The sequence below is a fragment of the Ranitomeya imitator genome, chromosome 3, assembly GCF_032444005.1.
Source record: "Ranitomeya imitator isolate aRanImi1 chromosome 3, aRanImi1.pri, whole genome shotgun sequence".
Lineage (NCBI taxonomy): Eukaryota > Metazoa > Chordata > Amphibia > Anura > Dendrobatidae > Ranitomeya > Ranitomeya imitator.
In genome coordinates this window covers 741,502,269-741,529,536 of record NC_091284.1, presented here as the reverse complement: position 1 = coordinate 741,529,536, position 27,268 = coordinate 741,502,269, and the positions used below count along the sequence as shown (strand labels likewise).

The 27,268-nt window shown below is 47.4% G+C and overlaps 1 protein-coding gene across 2 annotated transcripts in view; it reads right to left on the bottom strand.

Moving 5' to 3' along the window:
- The window catches only part of RNASEH2B (ribonuclease H2 subunit B), a 45,103-nt gene that overhangs the window by 15,603 nt on the left and 2,232 nt on the right, over nt 1-27,268 (bottom strand). For both annotated transcript variants that reach the window (XM_069758879.1, XM_069758880.1), the window contains exons 3-7: nt 13,669-13,776; nt 12,680-12,756; nt 9,321-9,438; nt 7,381-7,445; nt 6,870-6,975 (exon numbers count right to left, since the gene is read on the bottom strand). In XM_069758879.1, the coding sequence (XP_069614980.1) occupies nt 6,870-6,975; nt 7,381-7,445; nt 9,321-9,438; nt 12,680-12,756; nt 13,669-13,776 (474 nt within the window). The remainder of the gene's footprint in view (nt 1-6,869; nt 6,976-7,380; nt 7,446-9,320; nt 9,439-12,679; nt 12,757-13,668; nt 13,777-27,268) is intronic.

The following is a 27,268-nucleotide window of genomic DNA, read 5'->3' as shown; positions in this document are numbered from 1 at the left end:
ATCCATAAATGCATGGACCTGGCTACCGAGGTTGCCACTATATTGGCTCGTATAATCGCCGCCGCCGAGGATTCCCAAGTTCTCCATCTGCTTTGCAATCCATTGGATCCTTCAACGAGGAGTCCTCAAACGGAATTGACTTCTTCTTTGCCACTTTAGCCAATTGCACATCTATTTTGGGAACTTCATCCCAAACTTTTATATCTTCTGGATTATAAGGTAAACAGAGTCTAAAGTCTCTAGGTACCACTAGTCTCTTCTAGGGTTGAGCGAAACGGATCGTTAATTTTCAAAAGTCGCTGACCCGATCCCTGTGTGGGGTCGGCCATGCGGTACACGACTTTCGTGCCAAAGTCGCGTGTCGTATGACGCGCTTGGCGCCATTTTTTCAGCCAATGAAGGAGCGTGGGCAGAGTGATGACATAGGTCTTAGGGGCGTGGACGCCTATCGTCATCTTGTCGCTTGTGCGCTGTAGCAATTTGCAATGTGTGCAATGTGTAACACCAGCTTTTCGAGAGAGAGAGAGAGAGAGAGAGAGAGAGAGAGAGATAAATAAAATAAAAAAAATTCCCATTGACTTTGCATTGGATTTCGTGTTTCGGTCGATCCCCGACTTTTCGCCATAATCAGCCGATTTCACTCGACTTGACTTTTGAGATAGTCGGGTTTCGCGAAACCCGACTCGACCTTAAAAAAGTAAAAGTCGCTCAACCCTAGTCTCTTCTCCGCTTCCTGCCATTCCTCCAATATCATGGAACGGATATGATTGTTAACTGGAAAAACTTTGTGACCTGCGCATGCAAACCGCCAAACATTTCATCCTGAACCGAGGTTTCCTCTGGAGTGTCCTGTAACTGCATGGTGTTACGTGCTGCATGCAGGAGTTCATCCGTATCTGCTGCAGAGAAGAGATATTTCTTCCCTCTTCCTACTGGTTCTTCTCTTTCTTCTTGATCCGATCCTTCGGTATCTTTTTCATCAGAAGATGGGCTGGACTCTCTCGGTCTTTTCCGCGAAGTTTGCGGTTCTGTCTGGCTGATCTGGGGAAGATTCAGGCTCGAGATGGATGCCTGAACCTCCTGACGCATCATCGCTCTCATATTGGTTAACAATGAAGTCTGCTCTTCGCTGATGATTTTGGACATGCACGTCTTGCAAAGCGGCTTCCGCCAGTTCTCCGGGAATCTAGCTGCACAAATGGGACACTTAGTCTTCCCAGATTTTTTCTTTTCAGCTGTAGGGGTGGGAGGCTCTCCCTAAAACACAGAGATTCTGGTATTTACCTCTGAGGAAATAGGGGGATAAATAAGAAGAATTGTGGTACGGCTTTCAGTAGCCTACTCACGTGCCCCTGTGTTTGTTCTGCCTGCCTCTTCCATTATGAAGGAACATTAGCCGGGTGCTCCTTATCAGGATGGCCGGCGGCAAATAAATCCCCATCTTACCGTTCTTATCTCCTTACCGCGTCCCACGCGGCGTGACTGTGCTGAAAGGCCTCTTCCTGAGGCCGGCGCTGCCGCTGGTATCTGCCAGCCGGCAGACTCTGATGAGTGCGCCCATCGCGGCCGGAAGGGACGAGGCTGCCGAGGCCAGAAACCACGCGCTGGAACTGGCCATGGCTGGAAGCGGCCACTCGCTGGAACTGGCCGCCGCCCGCACCCAGACCAACAGGCAGGTGACCGGACCGAGAGCCCCCGCTATGGAGGAGACGGACCCGACCCCAGGAGCAGCGCTACACTGGGGGAGTTGAGGGACCCCCCCATTGCAGGTATCAGCAGCAGATGTCTTGCGGTGGGGAAGGGAAAGGCTCGGCCCCCTGATATTCACCATCTGCACAGCACTGTCGGAGGATAAGCTTGCCGTTCCTATCCACAGTGGGACAGGAAAAACACTGGTGGGTGGTGTGGGGGGGGGGGGGGTCCTTTTAACCGCTTGTTGTTCCTGTCCCACTGAGGGTAAGAAGGACGTTCTCCAATGGTGCTGTCAGGTGGTGAACTGGAAAGAAGTCTTTTGTCCCAGCAGAAATCATTCCTCTCCAGCTCCTGACCCAGCTTCTCCAGCCTTCCCCTGCCAGGGACTTTTGCAGTGACTGATGAGTGATACAGGGACTGGCCACCTGTTCCTACATAGAGCTTAGAAGGATTCAGCTAGTCAGTTTTTAAATTACATGACGTTATAGACCTAATGGAAAAAGAGAAGAATTATCTGTGTAGAAAGGCAAAATGAACAATTGTAAGTACACCGTGCTATATAATATGATGACAGCAATATATTAAGAGAATAAAAATGTTGATGAGAGAAGGACGAGTGCTTCTTTAAGACATGTGTATAGTATATGCCATAAATGTCTGATAGTTGCAGTTCTCCCCACTGGGACCTTCCATCTGGACAAGAGGGTCCTGGGGCACATTCTGAGAAACAAAAAGTAGTCTGTGCTCATGCAGCTCTCTAAATTAATTTCTATGGAAGCACCAAAAATTGCTGAGCGAGTGTGATGTGTCCCATATGAACCCACCTCTGTATAAGGTTGGATGCTTATTTATTCAGATCTATAATCTTCTCGGGAATACAAAAAGAAGAAAATCTTTCCACCATTGATCTCGTGCACCCGCCCTCCCTTATCACTGCTGCTGATATAACTATACATGGCTGTACATACAAGTAAAGAGAAACCATAGTGGAGATCAAAATGACCCCCTCCATTTTATGGTGGCAGGTATGTAATGATATTGCGATCCTTCTTCGTCAATAAATTTCTGCCTCTGCACAGTCAAAGCGTCAGCTACAATGATGTATGAAGAGTGCAAGATTCAAAAAAAAAAAAAAATGTGAAGAAAAATATAAAAGTCTTGAGATTAAAATCTTGCTCTACGGTCAATAGCTTGGACTTTTCTACATTTCTTCTACTTAGCTGAAGAAGCCATGGAGCTTTTACATCAGGAATTAACCTAAGGAGCCTTCCCCACCTTAGCGTGACCTGGCATTCTTACACAGGGTGGATTGGAACAGTGCAAACATAACAGGATCCTTGGGGAATCTCAGACCGGTGAGAAGAGGTTTAGACAATATTTGCTGAATTGACACAAATATCTGATTATATAACCGAGCAGATGTCTCTTTATATATTTTTTTTACCTGCAAACAATAAAACAGAGGATCTAGTAATAAAACAAAAAACTATCAATATAATGCAAAACTTGATTCAACACATGCAGGCTTGTGACTATGACTTGACTAATACATTGAAACACTATGGGGAGAATTTATAAAGAGTTGGATTTTCAGTGCCATTCTTATAGGGAGACAATCATCAGAAAATTACCTATTGGTTAAATCAGGTGTCTGGGGGGGGCAATATTTAATTACATAGCTCAATTTTTATTAAAAAAAAAAAAAAACCTAAAACCTGCAATTTTCATGTTGGCCACTTGGGGCTTTTTTTAGACTCCTACTTTTGCTTCAGGAAATAACACATGTACATTAGCCACAATTATGGAACTAACTCCATCTTTTGTATTGAAGCATCTAAGGAGCATTTGGAAAGGGTATTGTGAGGAGAGGGAGAGCTTTATTAATTGGCCTTATACCAGATACATTCTTCCTGCTTTCTACAGGTCTTTTCACCAGTCTCATTATGATCACAGACAGGATGGCAATGACAGACCTCCATAACACAGCTGTTAAAGGGAACCTGTCGCCAATACCAGTCACTGCCATCCCCTTTCAGGGCTTCGATACAGCATTCTATAAAGCTGTATATAAGCCCCTGATCCAACCTGTAAGAGAAGAAAAATAACATTAATTATACTAACGTGCGGTGCGGTCCGATTGGCGTCGCTGGTGGTCCGGCGCCTCCCATCTTCTTACGATACAATTCCTCCTGCTTTCTTCAAGTGGATGACGCATCCCTGTCATCCACACAGGCTCCCAGGAATCGTGCTCATGAGGAAGGGGTATTTATCTGTCCTGCTGAGGGCAGAGCAAAGTCCTACAGTGCGCAGGTGCTGGGAAAGGTCATAGAGGACCAGCACCTGCGCACTGCAGGACTTTGCTCTGCCCTCAACAGGGCAGATAAGTACGCCTGCGCCGGAGAGCAATGCTGAGGAGACTGTGGATGAAGCAGGGACACGTCATCCACATGAAGCAAGCAGGAGGGCGGCATCACAAGAATATGGGAGGCAACAGACCAAGAAGAGCGACACCCCTCTGTCCAGACTGCTCCCCAGGTGAGTACAATAAAAGTTATTTTTCTTCTCTTGCAGGTCGGATCGGGGCTTATATACAGCATTACAGAACACTGTATATCAGTCCTCAAAGTGGGTGGCCGTAACTCATATCGGCCAAACCTGGTGACAGGTTCACTTTAACATAGGATCCACCATTCACAACAGATGAGGTCACAGATCACCTCCTCCCCCTACCTTCACAATGACATTTGTTTATTACATAATTCAACACAACTACATGGAGTCTGAGCCGCCCAGTCTATTACTGCTATTATCCATGTTGTTTTACTGATAGAACAGAAAGTATTAGTTTAATATTACGTCTTGGGCAGAATTTAAACAATGGGTCATTTTTTGTTGACCATTCCCTTAATTAACAAGAAACTTATAGCTGAAAACTCCCTAAAAGGTCACCAGGGTTGTGGAGTCGGGAGTCGTGGCATCTGTGCCCATTTTGGTGGAGTCAGAGTGGGTATAAAATGGATTGAGTCTTAAAATGTATAATACATTGGAACAGTAGTACAATGTGCTGTAATGTTTTCATAGGAATTTGGGAAAGTTGTGAAATGTCCTATAAATGTCTGTTCTGTTCCTGATCTCAGCTGTTAGTGGAGATGAATCTGTGCTGCACTTCATGTACATGCTCAGTAGTGACCAGAGCTGTGGGGTTGTAGAGGAGATTAAGCTGTGCTGCACTTTATGTAGTTGCTCAGTAGTGAGGCAGAGCTGTGAGGTAGAGGAGATTAATCTGTGCTGCACTTTATGTACATGCTCAGTAGTGAGGCAGTGCTGTGGAGTAGTAGTGGAGATGAATCTGTGCTGCACTTTATGTAGTTGCTCAGTAGTGAGGCAGAGCTGTGGGGTTGTAGAGGAGATTAAGCTGTGCTGCACTTTATGTACATGCTCAGTAGTGAGGCAGAGCTGTGGAGTAGTAGTGGAGATTACTCTGTGCTGCACTTTATGTACATGCTCAGTAGTGAGGCAGTGCTGTGGAGTAGTAGTGGAGATTAATCTGTGCTGCACTTTATGTAGTTGCTCAGTAGTGAGGCAGAGCTGTGGGGTTGTAGATGAGATGAATCTGTGCTGCACTTTATGTACATGCTCAGTAGTGAGGCAGAGCTGTGGGGTTGTAGATGAGATGAATCTGTGCTGCACTTTATGTACATGGTCAGTAGTGAGGCAGGGCTGTGGGGTTGTAGATGAGATGAATCTGTGCTGCACTTTATGTACATGCTCAGTAGTGAGGCAGAGCTGTGGGGTTGTAGATGAGATGAATCTGTGCTGGACTTTATGTACATGGTCAGTAGTGAGGCAGGGCTGTGGTGTTGTAGATGAGATGAATCTGTGCTGCACTTTATGTAGTTGCTCAGTAGTGAGGCAGAGCTGTGGGGTTGTAGATGAGATGAATCTGTGCTGCACTTTATGTACATGCTCAGTAGTGAGGCAGAGCTGTGGGGTTGTAGATGAGATGAATCTGTGCTGCACTTTATGTACATGGTCAGTAGTGAGGCAGGGCTGTGGGGTTGTAGATGAGATGAATCTGTGCTGCACTTTATGTACATGCTCAGTAGTGAGGCAGAGCTGTGGGGTTGTAGATGAGATGAATCTGTGCTGGACTTTATGTACATGGTCAGTAGTGAGGCAGGGCTGTGGTGTTGTAGATGAGATGAATCTGTGCTGCACTTTATGTAGTTGCTCAGTAGTGAGGCAGAGCTGTGGGGTTGTAGATGAGATGAATCTGTGCTGCACTTTATGTACATGCTCAGTAGTGTGGCAGAGCTGTGGGGTTGTAGATGAGATGAATCTGTGCTGCACTTTATGTACATGGTCAGTAGTGAGGCAGGGCTGTGGGGTTGTAGATGAGATGAATCTGTGCTGCACTTTATGTACATGCTCAGTAGTGAGGCAGTGCTGTGGAGTAGTAGTGGAGATTAATCTGTGCTGCACTTTATGTAGTTGCTCAGTAGTGAGGCAGAGCTGTGGGGTTGTAGATGAGATGAATCTGTGCTGCACTTTATGTAGTTGCTCAGTAGTGAGGCAGGGCTGTGGGGTTGTAGATGAGATGAATCTGTGATGCACTTTATGTACATGCTCAGTAGTGAGGCAGAGCTGTGGGGTTGTAGATGAGATGAATCTGTGCTGCACTTTATGTAGTTGCTCAGTAGTGAGGCAGAGCTGTGGGGTTGTAGATGAGATGAATCTGTGCTGCACTTCATGTACATGCTCAGTAGTGAGGCAGTGCTGTGGAGTAGTAGTGGAGATTAATCTGTGCTGCACTTTATGTACATGCTCAGTAGTGAGGCAGGGCTGTGGGGTTGTAGATGAGATGAATCTGTGCTGCACTTTATGTACATGCTCAGTAGTGAGGCAGGGCTGTGGGGTTGTAGATGAGATGAATCTGTGCTGCACTTTACGTACATGCTCAGTAGTGAGGCAGAGCTGTGGGGTTGGAGTCGGGGAAATTCAAGAGTCGGCGTTTTGGCTTATGGACTCCACAGCCCTGAATGTATCGCTAAAAATCCATCAGCGTAACACTTAATACTGTATTATACTGTCACTTTCCGTGCACTTCACCATTCAGGAACACAAGATGTGTCATTCTACAAAAGCTCAGTAAGGACATGATGGGACCAGTCACGTACCTTCTTTTATGTCAGATTCTTGTTTAATCCGAATGTAGCTGGCAGACTGCACGCTTCCCCCCACACATACGTCACTGGCCTTTAGTACTTTAACAGTCTGATCAACCTAAAGAAACAGAATTCCAGAACACATTAATGCACAAAACATTTTCACTGCGCTGAGAAGATGCTTACAATTCACATTACTTGGAGATTCCAGAATGATTATTGAAAGACCTTCCTTGCAAGAAGGTGGAATAAAGGCCCCTGATACACAGACATGTTGGTCAAGCCCACCGATACAGGGTTAGATAATATTAAAGGGACTGTTTGCTCTCTGTTAAGGGCAGAGCAAAGTCCTGTAATGCACTGTACTAGTGATGAGCGAGTGTGCGTGCTGGGATAAGGTGTTATATGAGCATGCTCGGCTGCTAATCTAATGTCTTCAGCACACTTGAAAAACCTGATGACAGGGAGCTTGTATGTCAGAATTTAAATAAAAAAAAAAAAAAAACACAACACAAAAAGTCACCTTTTTCTTCAGCCATGAAAGTGTCTTTTCTTTGCTGTACCTGTAAAATTTCTTGCTGCCAATTTCTAGTAAAATAATAAAGAAAAAACAAAAGAATTCTTCTTAGTGTGGGGAGAAGTGTGAAAGTGCAGAAATCCATGTACAATAGATGACAAACATAATAGCAGCATCATCTCTATACACCAGCTGCACTCATACATGACGCTCAGTGTAACGATATGCATCAAACACTGCGGCTACATCAAGTCATGGTTAAAAGGAGCAGATTTGTGAACAACAGCAGCGCTTCTAGCTACATTTTCCGTGTGTAAATCATAGTATAAAAATGGCAGAAAAGCGCCAAGTGTAAGTATTTTTAGTATTTCTCTCAGAAAAATATATAAATTTCCCATCAAGCCAAACCAACTTGTAGGAGGGGCTACAGGAAGCATGGGGTGAAATGTCTCCAGATTACCTCAGCAAATTAACTGCTAGAATGCCAAAGGTCTGCAATGCTGGAATTGCTGCAAAGGGAGCATTCTTTGACGAACACATAGTTTGAAGGAGAAAATTATTATTTCAAATACAAATCTTTTTTTCGAACCTTGTCAATGTCTGGACTAGATTTTCAATTGATTTGGCAACTCATTTGATTAATAAAAGTATGAGTTTTCATGGAAAACACAAAATTGTCTGGGTGACCCTAAACTTTGGAACGGTAGTGTTTGTGTGTATGTATATATACCGTATATACTCGAGTATAAGCCGAGATTTTCAGCCCACTTTTTTTGGGCTGAAAGTCCCCCTCTCGGCTTATCCTCTAGTCATACCCTGGGGTCGGCAGGGGAGGGGGAGCGGGGGGCTATCTAATTATACTCACCTGCTCCTTACGCGGTCCCTGCACGTCCCTGGCTTCCCCGGCAGCAGCAGCTTCTTCCTGTACTGAGCGATCACATGGTACCGCTCATTACAGTAATGAATATGCGGCTCCACCTCCCATACACGTGGAGCCGCATATTCATTACTGTAATGAGTGGTACCGGTGCCCACCAGTACAGGATGAAGCTGCGGTGTTGGGGAAGCAGGGACTGCACAGCGCCAGGACCAGGTGAGTATAAGGGGAGGAGAGCGCTGCGCAATAGTCACCTTTCCTCGTTCTTCAGCAGTGACGCTCAGGTCAGAGGGCGTGGTGACGTGGTTAGTGCGTGCCCTCTGCTGAACGTCAGTGCTGAAGATGGAGTGGCGCCGGAACAAGGAGCAGGTGACTATTGAAAGTGTCGGGGACCTGAGCGACGGAGAGGTGAGTAGGTGATTTATTTATTTTTATCGCGGCAACAGCAAATGGGGCAAATGTCTGTATGGAGCATCTATGGGGCCATAACGTTTGTGCAGCACTATATGGGGCCATAACGCTTGTGCAGCACTTATATGGGGCAAGTGTTTTGTATGGAGCATCTATGGGGCCATAACGTTTGTGCAGCACTATATGGGGTAAGTGTCTGTATGGAGCATCTTATAGGGCCATAATCAAGGTTTGTGCAGCACTATACAGGGCAAATATCTTTATAGAGCATCTTATGGGGCCATAATCAGCATTTGTGCAGCACTATATGGGGCAAATGTGTCTATGGAGCATCTTATGTGGCCTTTATTAACCTTTATGCAAGATTATATGGGGCATATTTTAATATGGAGAATCTTATGGGGCCATCATACTGCATGGAGAATTATATGGGGCTCCTGATTCAATATGGATATTCAAAAACACTTAACCTACTGATATCTCAATTAATTTTACTTTTATTGGTATCTATTTTTACTTTTGACATTTACCGGTAACTGCTGCATCTCCCACCCTAGGCTTATACTTGAGTCATTAAGTTTTCCCAGTTTTTGTGGCAAAATTAGGGGGGGGGGGTCGGCTTATATAGATCTCTCTCTCTCTCTTTAGATATCATTACCTTTTTCTTCTGTGACATGATGGAGTGATTGTGCTACCTGTGTGCACTGCAGCAACATGTTACATGATGGAAATTCTTCATCTACCACGATCTGTTCTGCAGGCTGAAATTTTCCTTGCTTTGAAAAAAATAAAATATATCATAAAAATGTTATAATAATAATAATAATAATAATAATAAGTGCTGGAGTCGGAGTCATGGAAATTGAGGAGTCGGAGGTTTGGCTTACCGACTCCACAGCCCTGATTATTATGTAGTTAATACATAACATCTCACCAGTTACAGTAGGCAGGACTGACCTTTTGCAGAGGAAAAAAAGAAGAGTAAACTTGGGTTTCCAATGTCCCAAACCAGATTCTAATACGCGCCTGCCCAACATCTCTCGTGAGCCGAACTAGCTGCCTGATATACCACCATGAGGCAGTCAGATTAGGAGAGCTACCGGTCAGGTACTGTGATCTGATCATGGACCGTATATCAGGAATGTGTGAATTTGGCCTCATCAACAAGTAAAATGTGCTTCTTCTGTACCATGGCCAGGAATATTTTATAGAGGATAGAGCAGCACATATACAGTAGCATTAGCCAGTCATCCAGCAACTATCTATAGGTGCAAAGCAGTGCAGTTTGCAGGGGCGTAACAACTGCGGAGCGGAGCCGCGTGCACAAGGTGTACGGAGCAGAGCCGTGTGTGTACGGGGTTCACGGAGTGAAGCCGCGTGTGTACGGGCTGTAAATTTCCGAGTCGGGAAGAATGGTACATGGCTGTGGGCAGAGCCCAGCATGTGCACTGTGGGGGAGTATTGCGTGTACTTGCCAGCGTCAGAATGTGCATTGCGCATGCTCCGGAGCCAACCAGTACACCCAATACACCCCCACACTGCACAGGTCCGGAAATGACGCACTGCAGCGTCATACCAGGAAGAAACAGCACACAGATTTCAAATGCCAGGAGTGCGCTTGGAATTAGAGCGAGGGAGGACACGAACGCCCAGAGTCTGCACTTCCGAAGACATCGCCCTAATTTGTATAGGGACATGCTAGTTATAAAATCATTTTTCTCACCGATTACAGGGCAGTATTAGGTCAGACTATACAACATTGCAAGAAAACTATAGTGTGCAAAATGAATAGGGAAAATGTGAATTTCGGTGGGAAATATTTTGGCGCGAGGGGCCCATTTGAAAGTTCGCACCGGGGCCCCTCACTTTGTAGTTACGCCACTGGCAGTGTGTAAGGGGGATACAGCTGAATGATGGGATGAGGCTCAGAAGAATAATGCTGACCATGTATTAAATGTGACAGGCCTAAGTAAAAAATTGCGTGTTTAAATTAATCCATTCACCATAGATGTTGGGAATTATTGTGTTTGACTGATACCGCACGAGAAAAGATTTGGAGAGTCAGATTATGGAGGAAGCTAATCTTGGATCTCTGGCAGAAGGTAGAGCACTGGCAGCAGAGCAGGCGGATGAAGGAAAACATATAAGCTAACACTGGTGGGAAGAAAAATACATTTCAATTTAATATTAAAAGAAGCCTTCCCATTAACCTGTGTATATAGTGTAGTGTACGTATTAATATACTCGCCTGTCGGCGCCTTCTCTGGTGTCCTGAGCTGCTCCGCTCCTCTTCTCGGTGACATCACCGATCATAAGACTCTCGGGATCGCTTTGTGGGTGAGCCGGAAGTCTCTTTTACAATGTAGAGCTATGGGGCCTCGCTGAGACGCTCCATAGACTTACATCGTAAAAGCTACTTTGGGTCAAGCAGAGCTCAGCGTGACCCAGAGAGTATAAAGAGTGGTGACGTCGCTGAGATGGAGTGGAGCAGCGCTGGAGAAGGCAGCAGTAGGTGACTATAGTAACACTGACTCTCCACTACATAAAATACACACAGATTTAGAAGAAAAAAAGTTTGAAAGAGCGCTTCTTTAAGGTTATGGGCACATGTTGCGGATCCGCAGCAGTTTTCCATGGGTTTACAGTACCATGTTAACCTATGGAAAACCAAATCCGCTGTGCACATGCAGCGGAAACTTCCGTGCAGAAACGCTGCAAATTATTTTCCGTTGCATGTCAATTCTTTGTGCGGATTCCGCAGCGCTTTACACCTAATCCATTATAGGATACCGCAGGTGTGAAAACGCAGGCAAAATCCACACTAAATCCGCAGGTAAAACGCAGGTCATTTTACCTGCGGATTCTGCAGAATCCATGCAGAAAAAAAACACAAACGAATCCGCAACATGTGCACATACCCTAAAAGGTTTTCCATTACTAATTGAACCCCTTTTCATTTGTCCTAACACTTTCCAGTACACTTTTAGTAGCTGCCCTGCTCCTGTGAACTCATCTCTCTGTGGGTCATATAGACTTCTGTTTTGATTCTGGCTCTGCTACTCCCGGTTTGGGGAGCGGAATCGGATGAACAGAGCAGGGCACCTCACTGGTAGGGGCAGGCCTACATCTCAGTGAGTGACAGCAGTCCGAGCATGCCTGCTCAGATGACGCTTCACTCTCCTCCCTGCCCGAGTATTGTTTCAGCTGACAAGAGCTGCGATGTGCTGACTGATCATTAGAAAGTATATCACAGGGCTTGTCAGCTGAAGGGACAGCTACATCTTAGTGCACCAAGCTGCTCTGCTCCAGTAACTGGCACTAGGTGCTGAGCTCATGGATTAGCTGCAGTGCTATCAAAATTTCTTGGTTGCTAGACATTAAGAGACACAGGGAACAGCTGTGGAGAATCAGTGCTGGACATGGGGAGGAGGAGTAAAGCACAGTTTGTGTTACTAAAGTTGTGCCTGGTGACAGGGGTCTTCTGATACTACACACACATTTACGTTAAAGCAATGAAGATGTGAATGAACATATAAGTGGTCCACCATATAAGATAACATTTAGACAAGTCAGCCAGGACAAGAAGAAGGTTTTTAGTTTTCCTTGTTGAAACTACTCCTTTAATAACTTGCGTATTTCCAACTAAAAGTTCCTAAATTTGTTCTCCTAGTTCTTATTTGTGTGTGTGCGGCATATATGTAGCAGCCCAGGATGAGCCCATGTTCATACAGACTGGTATACAGCTGTATGATGTGCGAGTATAAAAACATCCCAGTTCAGTCCTGTGATCCCAGTATAGCAGTGATATCATAAATCAAGAACTGGTGGAGATGTACAGAACAAGTGATGCCTCTGGCCATGGCAACACGCACCAATCATATCTCAGAGGCCCATGGTGAAATGAAAGCACCACGTGGCTATTACCCCATTTTCCTTTCCACCAACATTCACATGGCTAATAATAAAGCATAAGCCTTTTTTTCTTTTTGCTAAAATGTCAGCTGGACGACACAGTACCTCTTTGTCAGCTTTGATCAGATAGTACAACACCAAATACAGAGGATCCACTGGGGTTGCATACAGTAATCTGCCATCTAGAAATGAACACAAGTCAAAATTGCATAAGAAAATGATTGCAAATAATAAACTAGAAAAATTTTACTTTAGATTAGTCATTTTACATCAGAATATGAAAAAAAATGTCTCAACGGGCTCAAGCATAGAAAAACTAAGAAAACTCGACTTTTCTTTCCTTATAGATCTTAGATTCTCATCCTCTTACATACACTCCAGTTAGGAAGACCGTGGGTCACATTTATCAAGACTGGTGTTTTATACGACACTAAAAAGACGGGGATTTCATTGTGCCAAATTTATGAAAAGACACGCGCCAAATTACGTTTGGTGCAGTTAGGAGGCTCCACACCTCCTCTGAGCAGGTGCAGATTTCTGCCAAAGCCCGAGACTTGTTTGGAATAGTTTTATCAACTGTCAAAAACTTGTTTGGCGCACCCTCCCGATACTTTATGCCCGCTTTTTCAACTCTTGTCAAGCAATGTGCGGAAATGTGAGACTTTTTGCAAGATTTTAGAACTTTGTTTAAGCCGTAAACTTTAGTAAATTACTTACGGTAAAGGTTTGCAAGTGTGTCCAGCTTCACCGCCAGTTTCCATTTCCTCATCAGCGATGATTTCCCTGACCAGGACATATGACAGCTGCAGCCAATCATTGGTCACAGTGAAGACTCACTACAACCACCGATTGGTGGCAGAAGTAGCATATCCAGGATACCATTGCTGAAGCAGGTAGTGGAGACAAGCAAGTAACCTGAAAAGTGGTGGAGACCAAAGTGGCAAGGAGTCGAAATGGTTTTCAATATATATTTTGCCTGGTTAAATAATCCTTTTAGCCTGAAAGTCAAGAATTCTAGTGTCTGATATTAATTCTGGTTTTCGTAGTGATTGAATTAACTGCATTAAAAAAAAAAAGAATTTTATTCTTTATACCTTCTTGAACCGTCTGACCAATAAACCATGACCGAAATTCTTCTTGGAACGCTTTCACTTCGCAGACCTGTTGTCCGGAGTTGATAAATAAAAACATGGTTCCTTTATCTATAAAAGCAGAAGAGACCATAGTTAGCCACCCTGCGCAATGTGAGTACAGGCACCAAGTCACAGGTTTGGGATCACGGACACAACGGCAACCATTGCTGACCAAACCAAGTTCTGACGCCAACATGTCTCTGATCGGCCTATGCTGGAGTCCACGGACTTTGCATAATTGCAATCCATAAAAACACAATTATGCATGCACACATCATGATGATTTTATGCAATTGTCACAGGACAAATACATCAAAACCCACAAGAAAAAAGAACCACTCTTAAATACTGCACACCACAATATATGATAGAAAATGTAAAGAGGTAAACTTTTATTGGTATGCAAATAAAAAACATTTAAAAATCAGTGAAATATACAAATCCCCATACTAATCCCTACAAATAACAGTAGCTGGAAAGGGAGCACGTATCCTAAACAATACATAAGTAATATATCACATCAAATAAGACAATAAGGACACGGTATATAGTGCAAAAAAATACCCTATCTGGTATAGCCTCTTAAACACACGAAAACCTCAAAAGTGAGGAATATAAACACTGCCTATGAGGGCCAGAGCAAAGGAAAAAAAACCTCATGTAATCCAAAAAACAGGGGGAAAGGCCAAATGGCCAGAGAAACCCCTATATACGGTCAATACCAGTATGCCAACTGATCCATCAGCCCACTAATATAGAGCAGCGATAAAGAGCCAATGTGCGCACATGCACCTAGTACCCCTCATGTAAGGATATAGTTACCATGGACTAGGAACGTACGTGAAGGTCCCAGGTCCAGCCATAGAACTGGTGCAGGGCATATAGAAAAATACCAGAAAAAGGGCAAAGTGTCAAGAGGCAGGGATGGGTATGGGGAAGGACCCCATATCTTTATCGCTGCTCCATATTAGTGGTTCTTTTTCCTTGTGGGTTTTGATATACTATGTCACCACTCTCTTGCACCCCTTAATGACCTATATTGAGGATTAGTAGTGCGCTGGTATATTTATTTTGTTAGGACAAATACATCAAACACAAGGAGAGGTGTTGCTGGGGGCAAGGTGAATTGGGGGGAAAAAAAAAAAAAAGATCGGGGAAAGATGTGTGCACACCCGATATATGGAAAATATTTCATTTTATTAGGAACAAGACACAGCAAACAGAAAAGTCGATAAAAACACGATTAATATTGTACATGCATAACGAAATAGAATGGAATTTGGATGAAATAGTCCAAAAAGAGTCACCCAAAAAAGGGATCCTGGTGCAGAAATAGAAATGTTGGATATGATCGTCGAAAATATAGAAAAGACTGGTCAATTCAGATAGGAAATATAGGGATTTTTGTGTGTACTCACCGTAAAATCCTTTTCTCCGAGCCACTCATTGGGGGACACAGGACCATGGGTTATGCTGCTGTCACTAGGAGGCTGACACTAAGCTGAGACAAAAAAGGGTTAGCTCCTCCCCTGCAGTATACACCCTCATGCTGGCATGCAGAGACCCAGTTAAGTGCAAAAGCAGTAGGATAATGAGAACAATATATCAAAAAACATTGGAACATAACATGTCAAACAACAGTCAAAGACTAAAAAAGATAACTAGCCGTAAGGCTACCAGGGTGGGTGCTGTGTCCCCCAATGAGTGGCTCGGAGAAAAGGATTTTACGGTGAGTACACACAAAAATCCCTATTTCTCCTTCGCCTCATTGGGGGACACAGGACCATGGGACGTCCCAAAGCAGTCCCTGGGAGGGAAACAATACAACCACGTAACTTCATGTACCATCTGACTACCAATGCGCAACGGCCGCCTGCAGGATACGCCTGCCAAGGGCCGCGTCCGCAGAGGATTGGATATGCACATTGTAATGCTTTGTGAAGGTATGCAGGCTGGACTACGTTGCAGCCTTGCAAACCTGCTCCGCTGATGCCTGGTGCCGGATGGCCCAGGAAGCACCCATCGACCGAGTGGAGTGAGCTCTAATCCCCGCCGGGATAGGACTGCCCCTGACCCGATAGGATTCCTGGATAGCAGATCGGATCCATCTAGCTATCGTGGATTTAGACGCCGCCAAACCCTTTCTGTGACCCTCCGGGAGCACGAAAAGGGCGTCCGATTTTCTGAAGTGTGCCGTTCTGGAAATGTACCTCCTGAGAGCCCGTACCACGTCCAGAGTATGGAGAGCCTTCTCGACCCCATGTTTAGGCTGCGGACAAAAGGAGGGAAGGATGATGTCCTCGTTAAGGTGGAAAGATGAGACCACCTTTGGAAGAAACGCGGGAGAAGGACGTAGGACTACCTTGTCCTGATGAAAGGCAAGGAAAGGTGCCCGACAGGATAGAGCGGCGAGCTCTGAAACCCTTCTGATGGACGTCACCGCTACCAGGAAGGCAACCTTCCAAGAGAGAACAGAGAGCGGAACGTCTTGAAGGGGTTCGAACGGCGGTTCCTGGAGAGCCCCCAGGACCAAATTGAGATCCCAGGTCTCCAAAGGCATCCTGTAAGGAGGAACAACGTGGGAGACTCCCTGAATGAAAGTCTTGACCTGAAGGTTGGTGGCGATCCTACGCTGGAACAGCACGGATAAGGCTGAGATCTGACCTTTAAGAGAGCTCAGGGCCAAACCGGAATCCAGACCGGACTGAAGGAAATTCAGGATACAAGGGATGGAGAAGCTGAGCGGAGGGAGCCCTCGGAGCCTGCACCAAGAAAAGAAGGTCTTCCAGACGCGGTGGTAGATAGAGGCAGAGGACGCCTTGCGAGCACTTAGCATGGTAGGAATGACCTGCTGAGAGAAACCAGCACGAGCTAGAATCCAGGTTTCAACAGCCACGCCGTCAAACGTAGGGCCCCTGAGCTCTGATGGTAGATCGGTCCTTGGCGAAGTAGGTCTGGGCGGTCTGGCAACCGCAAGGGGACGTCGGCTACGAGCTGAACGAGCTCCGCGTACCAAGCGCGACGAGGCCAGTCTGGGGCGACCAGAATGACCGGGCCTCCCTCCGTCCTGATCTTTCGGATGACCTTCGGCAGTAAGGGAAGAGGAGGAAACACGTATGGGAGTTGAAAATGATGCCACGGAGAAATTAGCGCGTCCACTCCTATGGCCTGGGGATCCCGAGATCGAGCGATGAAGTTGTGGACCTTGGCGTTCCATCTGGATGCCATCAGATCCACGTCCGGGGTCCCCCAGCGAAGACAGATCTGGTGAAAAACTTCTGGGTGAAGTTCCCATTCCCCCGAGGCAAGGCCCTGGCGGCTCAGGAAGTCCGCTGCCCAGTTCTCGACTCCCGGAATGTGCACCGCCGAGATGATGGAGTGGTTGGTCTCGGCCCAACGAAGGATGAGAGAGACTTCCCTCATCGCCGCCCTGCTGCGGGTACCCCCCTGGTGGTTGATGTAAGCCACCGCCGTGACGTTGTCCGATTGGACTCTTATTGGGTGACCCGCAAGCAGAGCGTGGAAGTGAATCAGAGCAAGTCTGATAGCACGAATCTCCAGAATGTTGATGGGGAGGCTGGATTCCCGAGCAGTCCAACGACCCTGGGCCGAGTGGTGAAGAAACACCGCCCCCCAGCCAAGAAGACTGGCGTCGGTGGTTACCACTAACCAGCTGAACGGGAGGAAGGACTTCCCCTGGAGAAGAGATGGTCCCAGGGTCCACCAAATGAGAGAATGTCTGACCCGAGGAGACAGGGGACAAGGGAGGTCGAGAGAAAAGAGACTCCTGTCCCAGTTGTCCAGCAGAGCCTGTTGTAAGGGGCGGAGATGGAGTTGAGCGAAGGGAACAGCTTCGATTGCCGCAACCATCTTTCCCAGGATCTTCATGGCGAACCGAATGGTTCGCGGGCGAGGATGGCAGAGTGTACGGACTCCCTGCTGGAGCGCTTGGACCTTGGACCGAGGAAGCAAAACCAGCCCCCTTGAAGTGTCCAGGATCATTCCCAGAAAGGAGATCCGACGGGAAGGAACGGGAGATGACTTGTCTAAGTTGATCAGCCAGCCCAGGCGAGAAAGCGAATCCAGGGTAATGTGGACGCTTGACTCGCAGGCCTGAAACGACGGGCCCTTTATGAGGAGATCGTCTAGGTAAGGTAATACGACGACTCCTCGAGAGTGAAGAATGGCCATGACAGCCGCCATGACCTTGGTGAACACCCTGGGCGCCGTGGCGAGACCGAAGGGCAAGGCTGTGAACTGAAAATGGTCCTCTCGAATGGCAAAGCGAAGGAACCTCTGATGAGGCGGGAAGATCGGGATGTGAAGATTAGACATCAAGGATGCCTATCGAGGCCAGAAATTCCCCTCTTTCTATGGAGGAGATGACCGATCTGAGCGATTCCATCCTGAAGTGCCGGACTCTCACGCACCTGTTCAGAAGCTTCAGATCCAAGATGGGACGAACGGTCCCGTCCTTCTTTGGCACGACGAAGAGGTTTGAGTAGAAGCCTCTGAACCTCTCGTGTTCCGGGACCGGCACGATGACCCCGCTCTGGCGGAGGGAGTGGATGGCGCAAAGAAGGGCGCGAGACTGAGCTCCCGAACTGGGAAGACGAGAGGGGAAGAACCGAGTGGGAGGGGGAGAGGAGAACTCTATCTTGTAGCCAGACGATACCAGATCTCTGACCCATTCGTCGTGAACGACGGAGAGCCAGGCTTGTTGAAAAAGGAGTAGACGACCGCCTACTCTTCTGGGATCGACTGGCGCTGTTCCCGAGTCATTGAGAAGGGAATCTGGGAGGTCTGGAACCTCTGGTTCGGGGCTGCCTCGGTTTCCCGCGCCAGGAGGGATTAGGTCTGAAGGATGGACGAACGTCTCTGTCTGCGCGGGCGGAGCGGTCCGATCTGGGAAGGCCAGAGGGATTGGACCAGGCAGAGTTGGTACGAAAAGGCCGAAAACGAAAGTAAGGCTGGCGCTGGAAAGCCACCTTGGGCCTCTGTTGGGGAAGAAACTTGCTCTTTCCCCCTGTGGCGTCGGAAATAAGCTGGTCAAGCTTTTCGCCGAAAAGACGCCCGCTTTGAAAAGGGAGAGAAATCAGGGATTTTTTAGAGGAAGAGTCTGTGCGCCAATCTCTGAGCCAAAGGGCCCTTCTAATAGCGATGGCGTTGGAAGCCGCCGAAGCAGCGCAATTTGCCGCGTCGAGGGATGCGAACATAACATAATCGCTGGCCATGGCTAGCTGCTTAGCCAGGTCCGCCATCTCCGAGGGGAGGTCCTGCTCATTAATGGATTTCGCTAGGGCATCCGCCCAGGAAACCATAGCCTTGGACACCCAGGCCGCGGCGAAGGAGGGAGACAGGGACGAGCCAGAGGCTTCGTACACCGAGCGAGCTAGAGAGTCTATCTGGCGTTCGGTGGGACTCTTAATTGAAGCGCCCTCCGGGACTGAGAGAAGAGTCTTAGAAGCCAGGCGCGAGACCGGCGGATCTACCGTGGGGGGATCCGTCCAGTCTTTCACGAGATCAGCTGAGAAGGGATACTTGGAAACCAAGACCTTCTTACCCGTGAAGCGCTTGTCTGGGTGTTCCCTGTGACGCCTGACTATGTCCAGGAAGGCTGGATGAGAGGCAAAAGCTTTGTGAGAACGCTTGGTTCTGGAAAAGGAGACCGCATGTTCCGGAGCGGAATTAGAATCGTCATCCACCTTTAGTGCGTGATTGACTGCTACGATGAGGGAGTCAACCGTGGCTCTGAACTCCGGAGCCTCCGGATCCAAAGAAATTTCAGACTCATGTTCAGAGTCCTGAACGCTTCGAGCCCCCAAAGAGGGTGAGCGAGAGGTGGAGCTGCCAGAGTCTGAGTGACGAGGAGAACGCTCCGGAGAGGTAGTACGGGTCCGTTTTCTGGACGACCGTGCCTCTTTAAGAGGCGAGCGGCCCCTGCTGGCCGACGATTCCCCTGCTATGGAGGGATCCCTTAGCACCTGTAGCGGATTGCCCCGTTCCCCGGGAGGATTTTGAATGGACTTGATGGCGTTAGCTAAAAAATCCACGGACTGAGAAAGCGAGGCGACCCACGGGGGGGGGCTAGGTACTCCAGGGTCGGCGGCGGTGGAGGGCTCCTGGGCACATGGGGCATCGCAGGCAGAGCAGAGGGGAGAGCTTTGAGGCCTGGGAAGAGGGGCCTGGCAGGTGGTACACGCAGAAAAGAAGGTTGTATGCACCTTAGAAGATTTTTTAGACCTTGACTGCGACATGATGCTAATGCAGACAAAATTACAGGGTCTATATAGAGGTGACCAGTGACTGAGAGGGCGCTGCAGAGGGGAGCTAACGATGTCTCCTTACCCCGGTCCTGTGTCCCGCTATCCAGGAGAGACGAACTGCTGGGGTGTTCACTCTGAGAGGAGGAAGCCGGCTGCACGTGGACCACTGACGCACCAGAGATGCGACAGGCAGGAGCTGCGGCGCTGAGGAGAGGGACCAAGATGGCCGCCGAGATCAGGAAGAGAAATCTCGGCGGCTGTGAGAAGCGCCAGGAGCGGGGGGCGGCGCCACAGACACTGGCTGGAGTGGGCGGAGCTTAGCGGCGGCGACCAGCGGCTAGGCCGAAGCCGGGGACTAAATTTGCGGCCTCGGCCTGGCGCGCGGTCGCGAGCGCCGGAAAGGGACAGGGACCGCCCAAAAAGCCTGCAGATGGAGCCCAGGGATGAGGAGCCCTCCTGACCGCCGGCGACACACCCCCCCAGTCCCCCCACCGGGCACTTACCCTGAAATGGAGGTGAGAGGGAACCATGGTGCCATATATAGGAACGGTGCAGGGGTTGGGAAGCCTTCTATCCACCTACCCCACATGGGGGGTGGAGAGGAACCGTCCACCACCTGAGTCACAAGTCACATTGGTGATACAGTGTGGTCTGCACGGACGCCACTGGGATAAAGCCACTGTACAGCCGAGGGTAGAACCTGGTGGACAGGGCATATGTCCGGCAATAAAAAGGCCTGGCTGCAGAGGAGGATACTGGAGGTAGGAACACCAGTGCTCGTCTGTATAAGGGGAGATCGGGGCCCATTAGGGGAGAAACCGTCGCCCAAAAAAAGGACAGCTCAGGCAGTGGCTCCCACGTCGCAGGAGAGGATACGGTGAGGTGATACTCCCGTGCTCGCCTGTTGTTGGTTCGGGGGAGATCGGACCTTAGAAGAATCCGTCGCCCCCTTCGTCCGGAATAGATGAAAAAAGAGAGAAAAAATCAGTGTGCCTCCTACGGACACTAAGCTTAAACTGGGTCTCTGCATGCCAGCATGAGGGTGTATACTGCAGGGGAGGAGCTAACCCTTTTTTGTCTCAGCTTAGTGTCAGCCTCCTAGTGACAGCAGCATAATCCATGGTCCTGTGTCCCCCAATGAGGCGAAGGAGAAATATACGGTAAATACATATCAGCAAATGGTATATATTCCCAGCCTAAAAATATAAGCCCGCAGCTGCCCCAGAATTGACACATCACCAGATGTGCCAATTCTGCCGCTTGGCCCGATTGCCCTGGTGCAGTGGCAATCAGGGGAATTGTTTATGGAGTTAGTGTCAGCTTTGTAATGTCAGCTGGCATCAAACGCAGGGGCGAGTAATGCAGAGGCATAAGTTGAAAGAATAAAAATTTACTTGAAAAGACACCCCCAGACTCGAGCCCTTTTTCACCAATTTAAATAAAAAAATCCGTTCCAGGTTTATTTTTTTTTTTATAATAAACTGGTGAATGAGATAGTGTCTTTTATTTAATTTTCTCTTTTTATGTCTTTCAGGTTCCCATTTACGGACTTCTTCGGATTCGGTTAACTACGTCGGAACCTCTGAACTCTAAGGGTTTCGTTTATCATTAAAATAAATTGGTGAAAGAAGGCTAGAGTCGAGGGGTGTTTTTTCAAATAAAAGTTTTTTGTTTTTTTTTATTATTATTTAATAGGTTAAATAAGGCGAAACACCCGTTAATGCCACATAAAAAGCACTAAAGAGAGCTAGATTATATGTAGGGCGCTTGTGACATTAAATATCTACAGGAAATATACAGTGGCATGGAAAAGTTTTGGCAACCCTACTCAAAATTACTGTCATTGTGAACAATTAAACAAGTTGAACATGAAATGATCTCCAAAACGCCTAAAGTTAAAGATGACATATTGACTTTGTATTTTAGTAAAGAAATTTTTTTTATACATGGTTAGTACCTTGTGGCACCCCTTTGAAAGTATCACAGCTTGTAAACTCTTTTTGTAGCCAGCCAAGTCTCTCAATTCTTGTTTATAAAGGAAATGTGTCATCTTTAACTTTCAGCCTTTTAGAAATAAGCAAGTTGAGATTAAATTTAGGCTGGGTTCACATTACGTTACTGGCGTCTGTTAGACGGACTTTACACCACGTCATAACGCGGTGTAACGCAGTCTGTTAACGCCGCCATTGAGTCCAATGTCGGACGCATCTCTAGCGCACCCCCACAATGTTCATGTGCTAGCGATGTGCCGTCATTGAAAGACGGATGCGGGCTGCAGCGTTTCCGGGTCCGTCACCGCTAGCGCAGATAGAGCATCTGCTAGCTCTATCTGCGCTAGCGCGATGACACATCGGCACTTGCGTTAACAGCAGCCCGTTAACGCATGCGTTGAACGGGCTGCTGTTAACGTAATGTGAACCTGGCCTGTTTGCAATTACCGTAATTTTGATCTTGGTGTCCAAAATTTTACATACCACTGTATCCATTCTATTCTGACGGTTCAAGCTCTGAATTTACTGTGCTCGGCTAATGAAATGTCGGCTTTCCTGTGAGTTTTTTTGCGTAAATATCGGACGGCACACGCATGGTCTGTGTGCTGTGTGATTTTTTTTCTTGTACTCATTCACTTGCATTGGCGAGTGCAATCCGATTCTCACATCATGCTGCAATTTTTTCCTCAGTCCAATAAAAGCTGAGGAAAAAAAAATAACTCATAGATGAGCACTGCCTCATTGAATACCACTGGTCAGTGTCACGGTGTTACCGCGACAGTGTGGAGCCAGAAGACCGCAGCGTCTGATTGCTCCTACTCCGGCACTGAGAAGAAGCACTTCTCCGTCATTAAGTGTGTTTATTTCTCCTGGCAGAACAGGGGTTAATCGGCCATGTTGGAAATCCCTGTGCCACTCCTTTTCCCCTTTATAACCTGGGCTCTGTTACTAATCCTCATGAGAGTTAGCTCTTACCGCATGGGTAACGGTGGGAGAGGCGTTGGTATGGGAAGGAGAGTTGGAGGCGTTATTAGTGACTGTTTGGTTTGTATGTGTGGTAATTCCTTATCCTTCTCTATTTTGTTGTTTCCCCTTCCTGCACGCCCCGATGCATTCCTCTGTTATAGGTGAGTGAATATTTTGTATGCCTGGAGGTTTCTGTTAACCCTTGTTTGCGTTGCATTGTTTGTCGGGTTGGTGTACTACAATGCACAGTAGCGCCCCCTCTTCCCTGGGTGGGGGAGGAGAAGAGATGGAGGGCTAACTCAGGAGATAAGGCAAGGGCAGAGGCCCCGGCATCTTGCCATCTGAAGTATCCCGGGGAGCAGTGCGAGCTAGGGCCCGGGTCACCCGACAGCTGTGTCGTGACAGTCAGAGTACAATGTGACGTTTTCCCGCATTGCACCCCTACGTTTTATACACCAGGGTGAGCGAGCCATAAAAGTGAGAATTAGTGATGAGCGAGTATACTCGTTGCTCGGGTGACCTCCAAGTATTTGTTAGTGTTCGGAGATTTAGTTTTCATCTCCACAGCTGAATGATTTACAGCTACTAGACATGATTACATGTGGGGATTCCCTAGCAACCAGGCAACCCCCACATGTTCTCAGCCTGGCTAATAGCTGTAAATCATTAAGCTGTGGAGATGAAAACTAAATCTCCGAACACTAACAAATACTCGGAGGTCACCCGAGCCACGAGTATACTCGCTCATCACTAGTAAGAATCACTTTCTCCACATAAATGCAGCCATTGGCAGGAATTAGGCTATGTTCACACATAGCGTCGGGTCCCTGCGGGTTTTCCCGCAGCGGATTTGATAAATCTGCAGGGCAAACCCGCTGCGGTTATCCCTGCAGATTTATAACGTTTTGTCCTGCGGGTTCCGCTGCGGGATTTTACTCCTACTATTGATGCTGCATATGCAGCATCAATACTAATGTTAAAATAATGTTATACTAATACTAATGTTAAAAATAATAAAATAATGTTATACTCACCCTCTGACGTCCCGATCTCCTCGGCACTGCAGGCGGCGGTCCGGTTCCAAAGATGCTGTGCGAGAAGGACCTTCGTGACGTCACGGTCATGTGACCGCGACGTCACCGCAGGTCCTGGTCGCATAGCAATCCTGAGACCGGACGGCAGCGTGCAGCGCTGAGAGGTGAGTATAGGTTATTTTTTATTTTAATTCTTTTTTTTTTTTTTACCCACAAATATGGTTCCCGGGGCCTGGAGGAGAGTCTCCTCTCCTCCACCCCAGGTACCACCCGCACATTATCCGCTTACTTCCCGGGGTTTACAGCAGGAGGAATAGTATGGAGCAAGATCCCCATTTTTGTTTTGCTTAAATCAGGAACTTGTGCAACATTGTTCTGGTGAAAGTAGCAAAAGCGAGAGTGATGAGAAGGCAATTCTGCTCTTCTAAAGGGTCACTATCAGGGTGGGATTAGGAGTGAAATGTCCAACAAAAGTTCTCAGTTGTTTTCCTGCTTCCCCATTTATGACAGGGAAAGCTCTAGAAGCCTATGGCTGCCGTGTATGGCTGGATATCACAGGAAGGAGAAAACTAATATATGCAACTCTTATCTCACCCCACTTGGTCACATGGCCAGGGTTCTGTCAGAATTTAGGCTTCATTCAGACATCTATGAAAACACGTCCGGTCATTCATCAGTGTTCAGATGGGGTCAGTTTTTGTCATCAGTATTTCTTCATGGTTTTTCATATATGGAAAAATAAATGAATTCCGAAGCTTCTGTCCATTGTAATGATAATCATGGACACGGCTTGTACTCTGGTGTCATCCATGTGCTGTCCCTGATGTCCACAGACCACAGGATTGTATGGTCCATGACTCTGGTTTTCACAGCTATAACACCTACCCTTTGTAGTCAATGGGGCGGCTCACATGTCCGTGGGTTTGTTATGAGTCACAAATCAAAATTACTTATACAAGTTTATGGGGCCATGAAAATCAGACAGCACATGGACGGCATCCATGTATGATCCGTGTGCTGTCAGTGATGTAACACTAATCTATAGGAAAAGCTTTCCAATTCATTTATTTTTCATATGGGAAAATTACTAATGAAACTGATGGTAAAATCTGACACATGGACCACAAATTGATGAAAAGCTAATATAAAACACTGAAGAACAACAGTCCGTGTTTATTTACATACGAGGAAACGTACGCTCCTGCCAGCGATTCAGCTGCTCCACCTCAACAGAGCAGCACTTCTTCTTAGCCAATATGTCGACAGGGAGTGACTGCCCGCATTATGCTGATTGAATGGTGGCTCCACAGTTTGACAGAAAGCTCCCTGCTGCCTATCAGCATGTCATCGTCAGCAACTGCCTGCTAGTTCTTAGGCCTGTAGTTAAAAGCGTCTTCTAATCCGAAGTGAGCTTACCAGAGGGTGGAGGTGGAGCAGGGTCACAGGAGGCAGAGCCGCTGCTTCAGGAAGCTGGTGGCAGGAGCGGGACAATGCTCTGGGCTCTCAGAAGACATCAGTGCCAGTGAGCGGAGTCCCCTTTCCCATGGACTTCCCTGTGGTTTGTTTCGGGACCATTTTTCTTTAGCCCACCACATTGAAATATGCGGGAAAGGGGACTCCACTCACCAGTGCTGACATATTCTGAGAGCCCATAACACCCGCTCCTGCCACAGTAGCCCTGGCCTTCTGAAGCAGCGACTCTGCCTCCTGTGACCCCGCTCCACAGCAACTGTCCCCCAGGTAAGCTACTGTTAAAGCTGACTAAGACACACCACCATTTAAAAGATAAATGGTTTCCCTAATTTCCACCCAATGCTGGGATTTTTTTCTTAGTCCGAGTTCAGCTGAGAAAAAAAAAAAAAATAGCAGCCGAGATGTCACCCATTGAATGACATTGGTCCGAGTGCAATCCTATTTTTTATCGGATTGAACTCGTCCATTTTTCTCGCAAATGGGTATGAGCCGTAATATGCACTATAACTTTTTTCCAGAGAACTTAATGTAATGTCTCTAAACTTAAGTGCACGTGTCCAACTGTCCAATGTTTCAGAACTTTTTGCACAACTTTGCGGTTCTTTAACAAGGAGCTTAAAGGGAACCTGTCACCCCCAATATCGATGATGAGGTAAGCTCACCGTCATCAGGGGCTTATCTACAGCATCCCGATGTTACCTGAAATAGAAAAAGAGGATAGATTATACTCACCCAGGGGCGGTCCCGCTGCGGTCCGGTCAAATGGGCGTCTCAGGTTCGCTCCGGCGCCTCCCATCTTCATTGCATGACATCCTCTTCTGGTCTTCACGCTGCGGCTCCGATGCAGGCGTACTTTGTCTGCCCTGTTGAGGGCAGAGCAAAGTACTGCAGTGCGCAGGCACCGGGAAAGGTCAGAGAGGCCCAGCGCCTGTGCACTGCAGTACTTTGCTTTGCCCTCAAAAGGGCAGACAAAGTACACCTGCGCCGGAGCCGCGGCGCGAAGACAAGAAGAGGACGTCATGGAATGAAGATGGGAGGCGCTGTACCGGACCTGAGACGCCCACCGGAGCGGGACCGCCCCTGGGTGAGTATAATCTAAAGTCTTTTTCTCCTCTTTCAGGTAACATCAGGGGCTTATCTACAGTATTACAGAATGCTGTAGATAAGCCCCTGAAGACGTTGAGCTTACATCACCATCGATTTTGGGGGTGACAGGTTCCCTTTAATGGCAAAATTCACGACAGGTGTATGATCCATGAACTGGCCAATAAATTTCAGGGTTCAGTTAGAATTGGTATTAAACAGTCCTCCACATCTTGCTGTTCACATTTTTACATCATGAGACCAAGGTGACACCTAACAATTGATGAAAGGGACCTCACCATTATGAGGCTTCAAGCAGGATGTTCTCAGACTGAAGTGTCCACTGACTTAGGAGAGTCAGAGTCATCAGTAGAGTACAACAGAGATACAGAAAGTGGAAGAGTCACAGAAAGGCAGACTAGAGGCCATCCTCTGCCACAGCCCACACTGATGACAGCTTCATTGTGAACATTGCCCTTTGGAACCGGATAATGAATGCCACACCACTCCAAGAACATTTGAGGGAAGAATGCACCCAAGCGTCACGTCAGACCATTCGAAAGTTTACATCAACGTGGTCTGCGTGATAGGCAACCTGCAAGGGTACCTGACCCCACCACCAGGCCAGGGAGCATCTACACTGGACGAGGGACCAGTAGGCCTCAGTGCTGCTCACTGATGAAAGTCGATTCACATTGACCAGAAATGGCCGCCAATGATGCTGGAGACAGCTATGCATCAACCACTG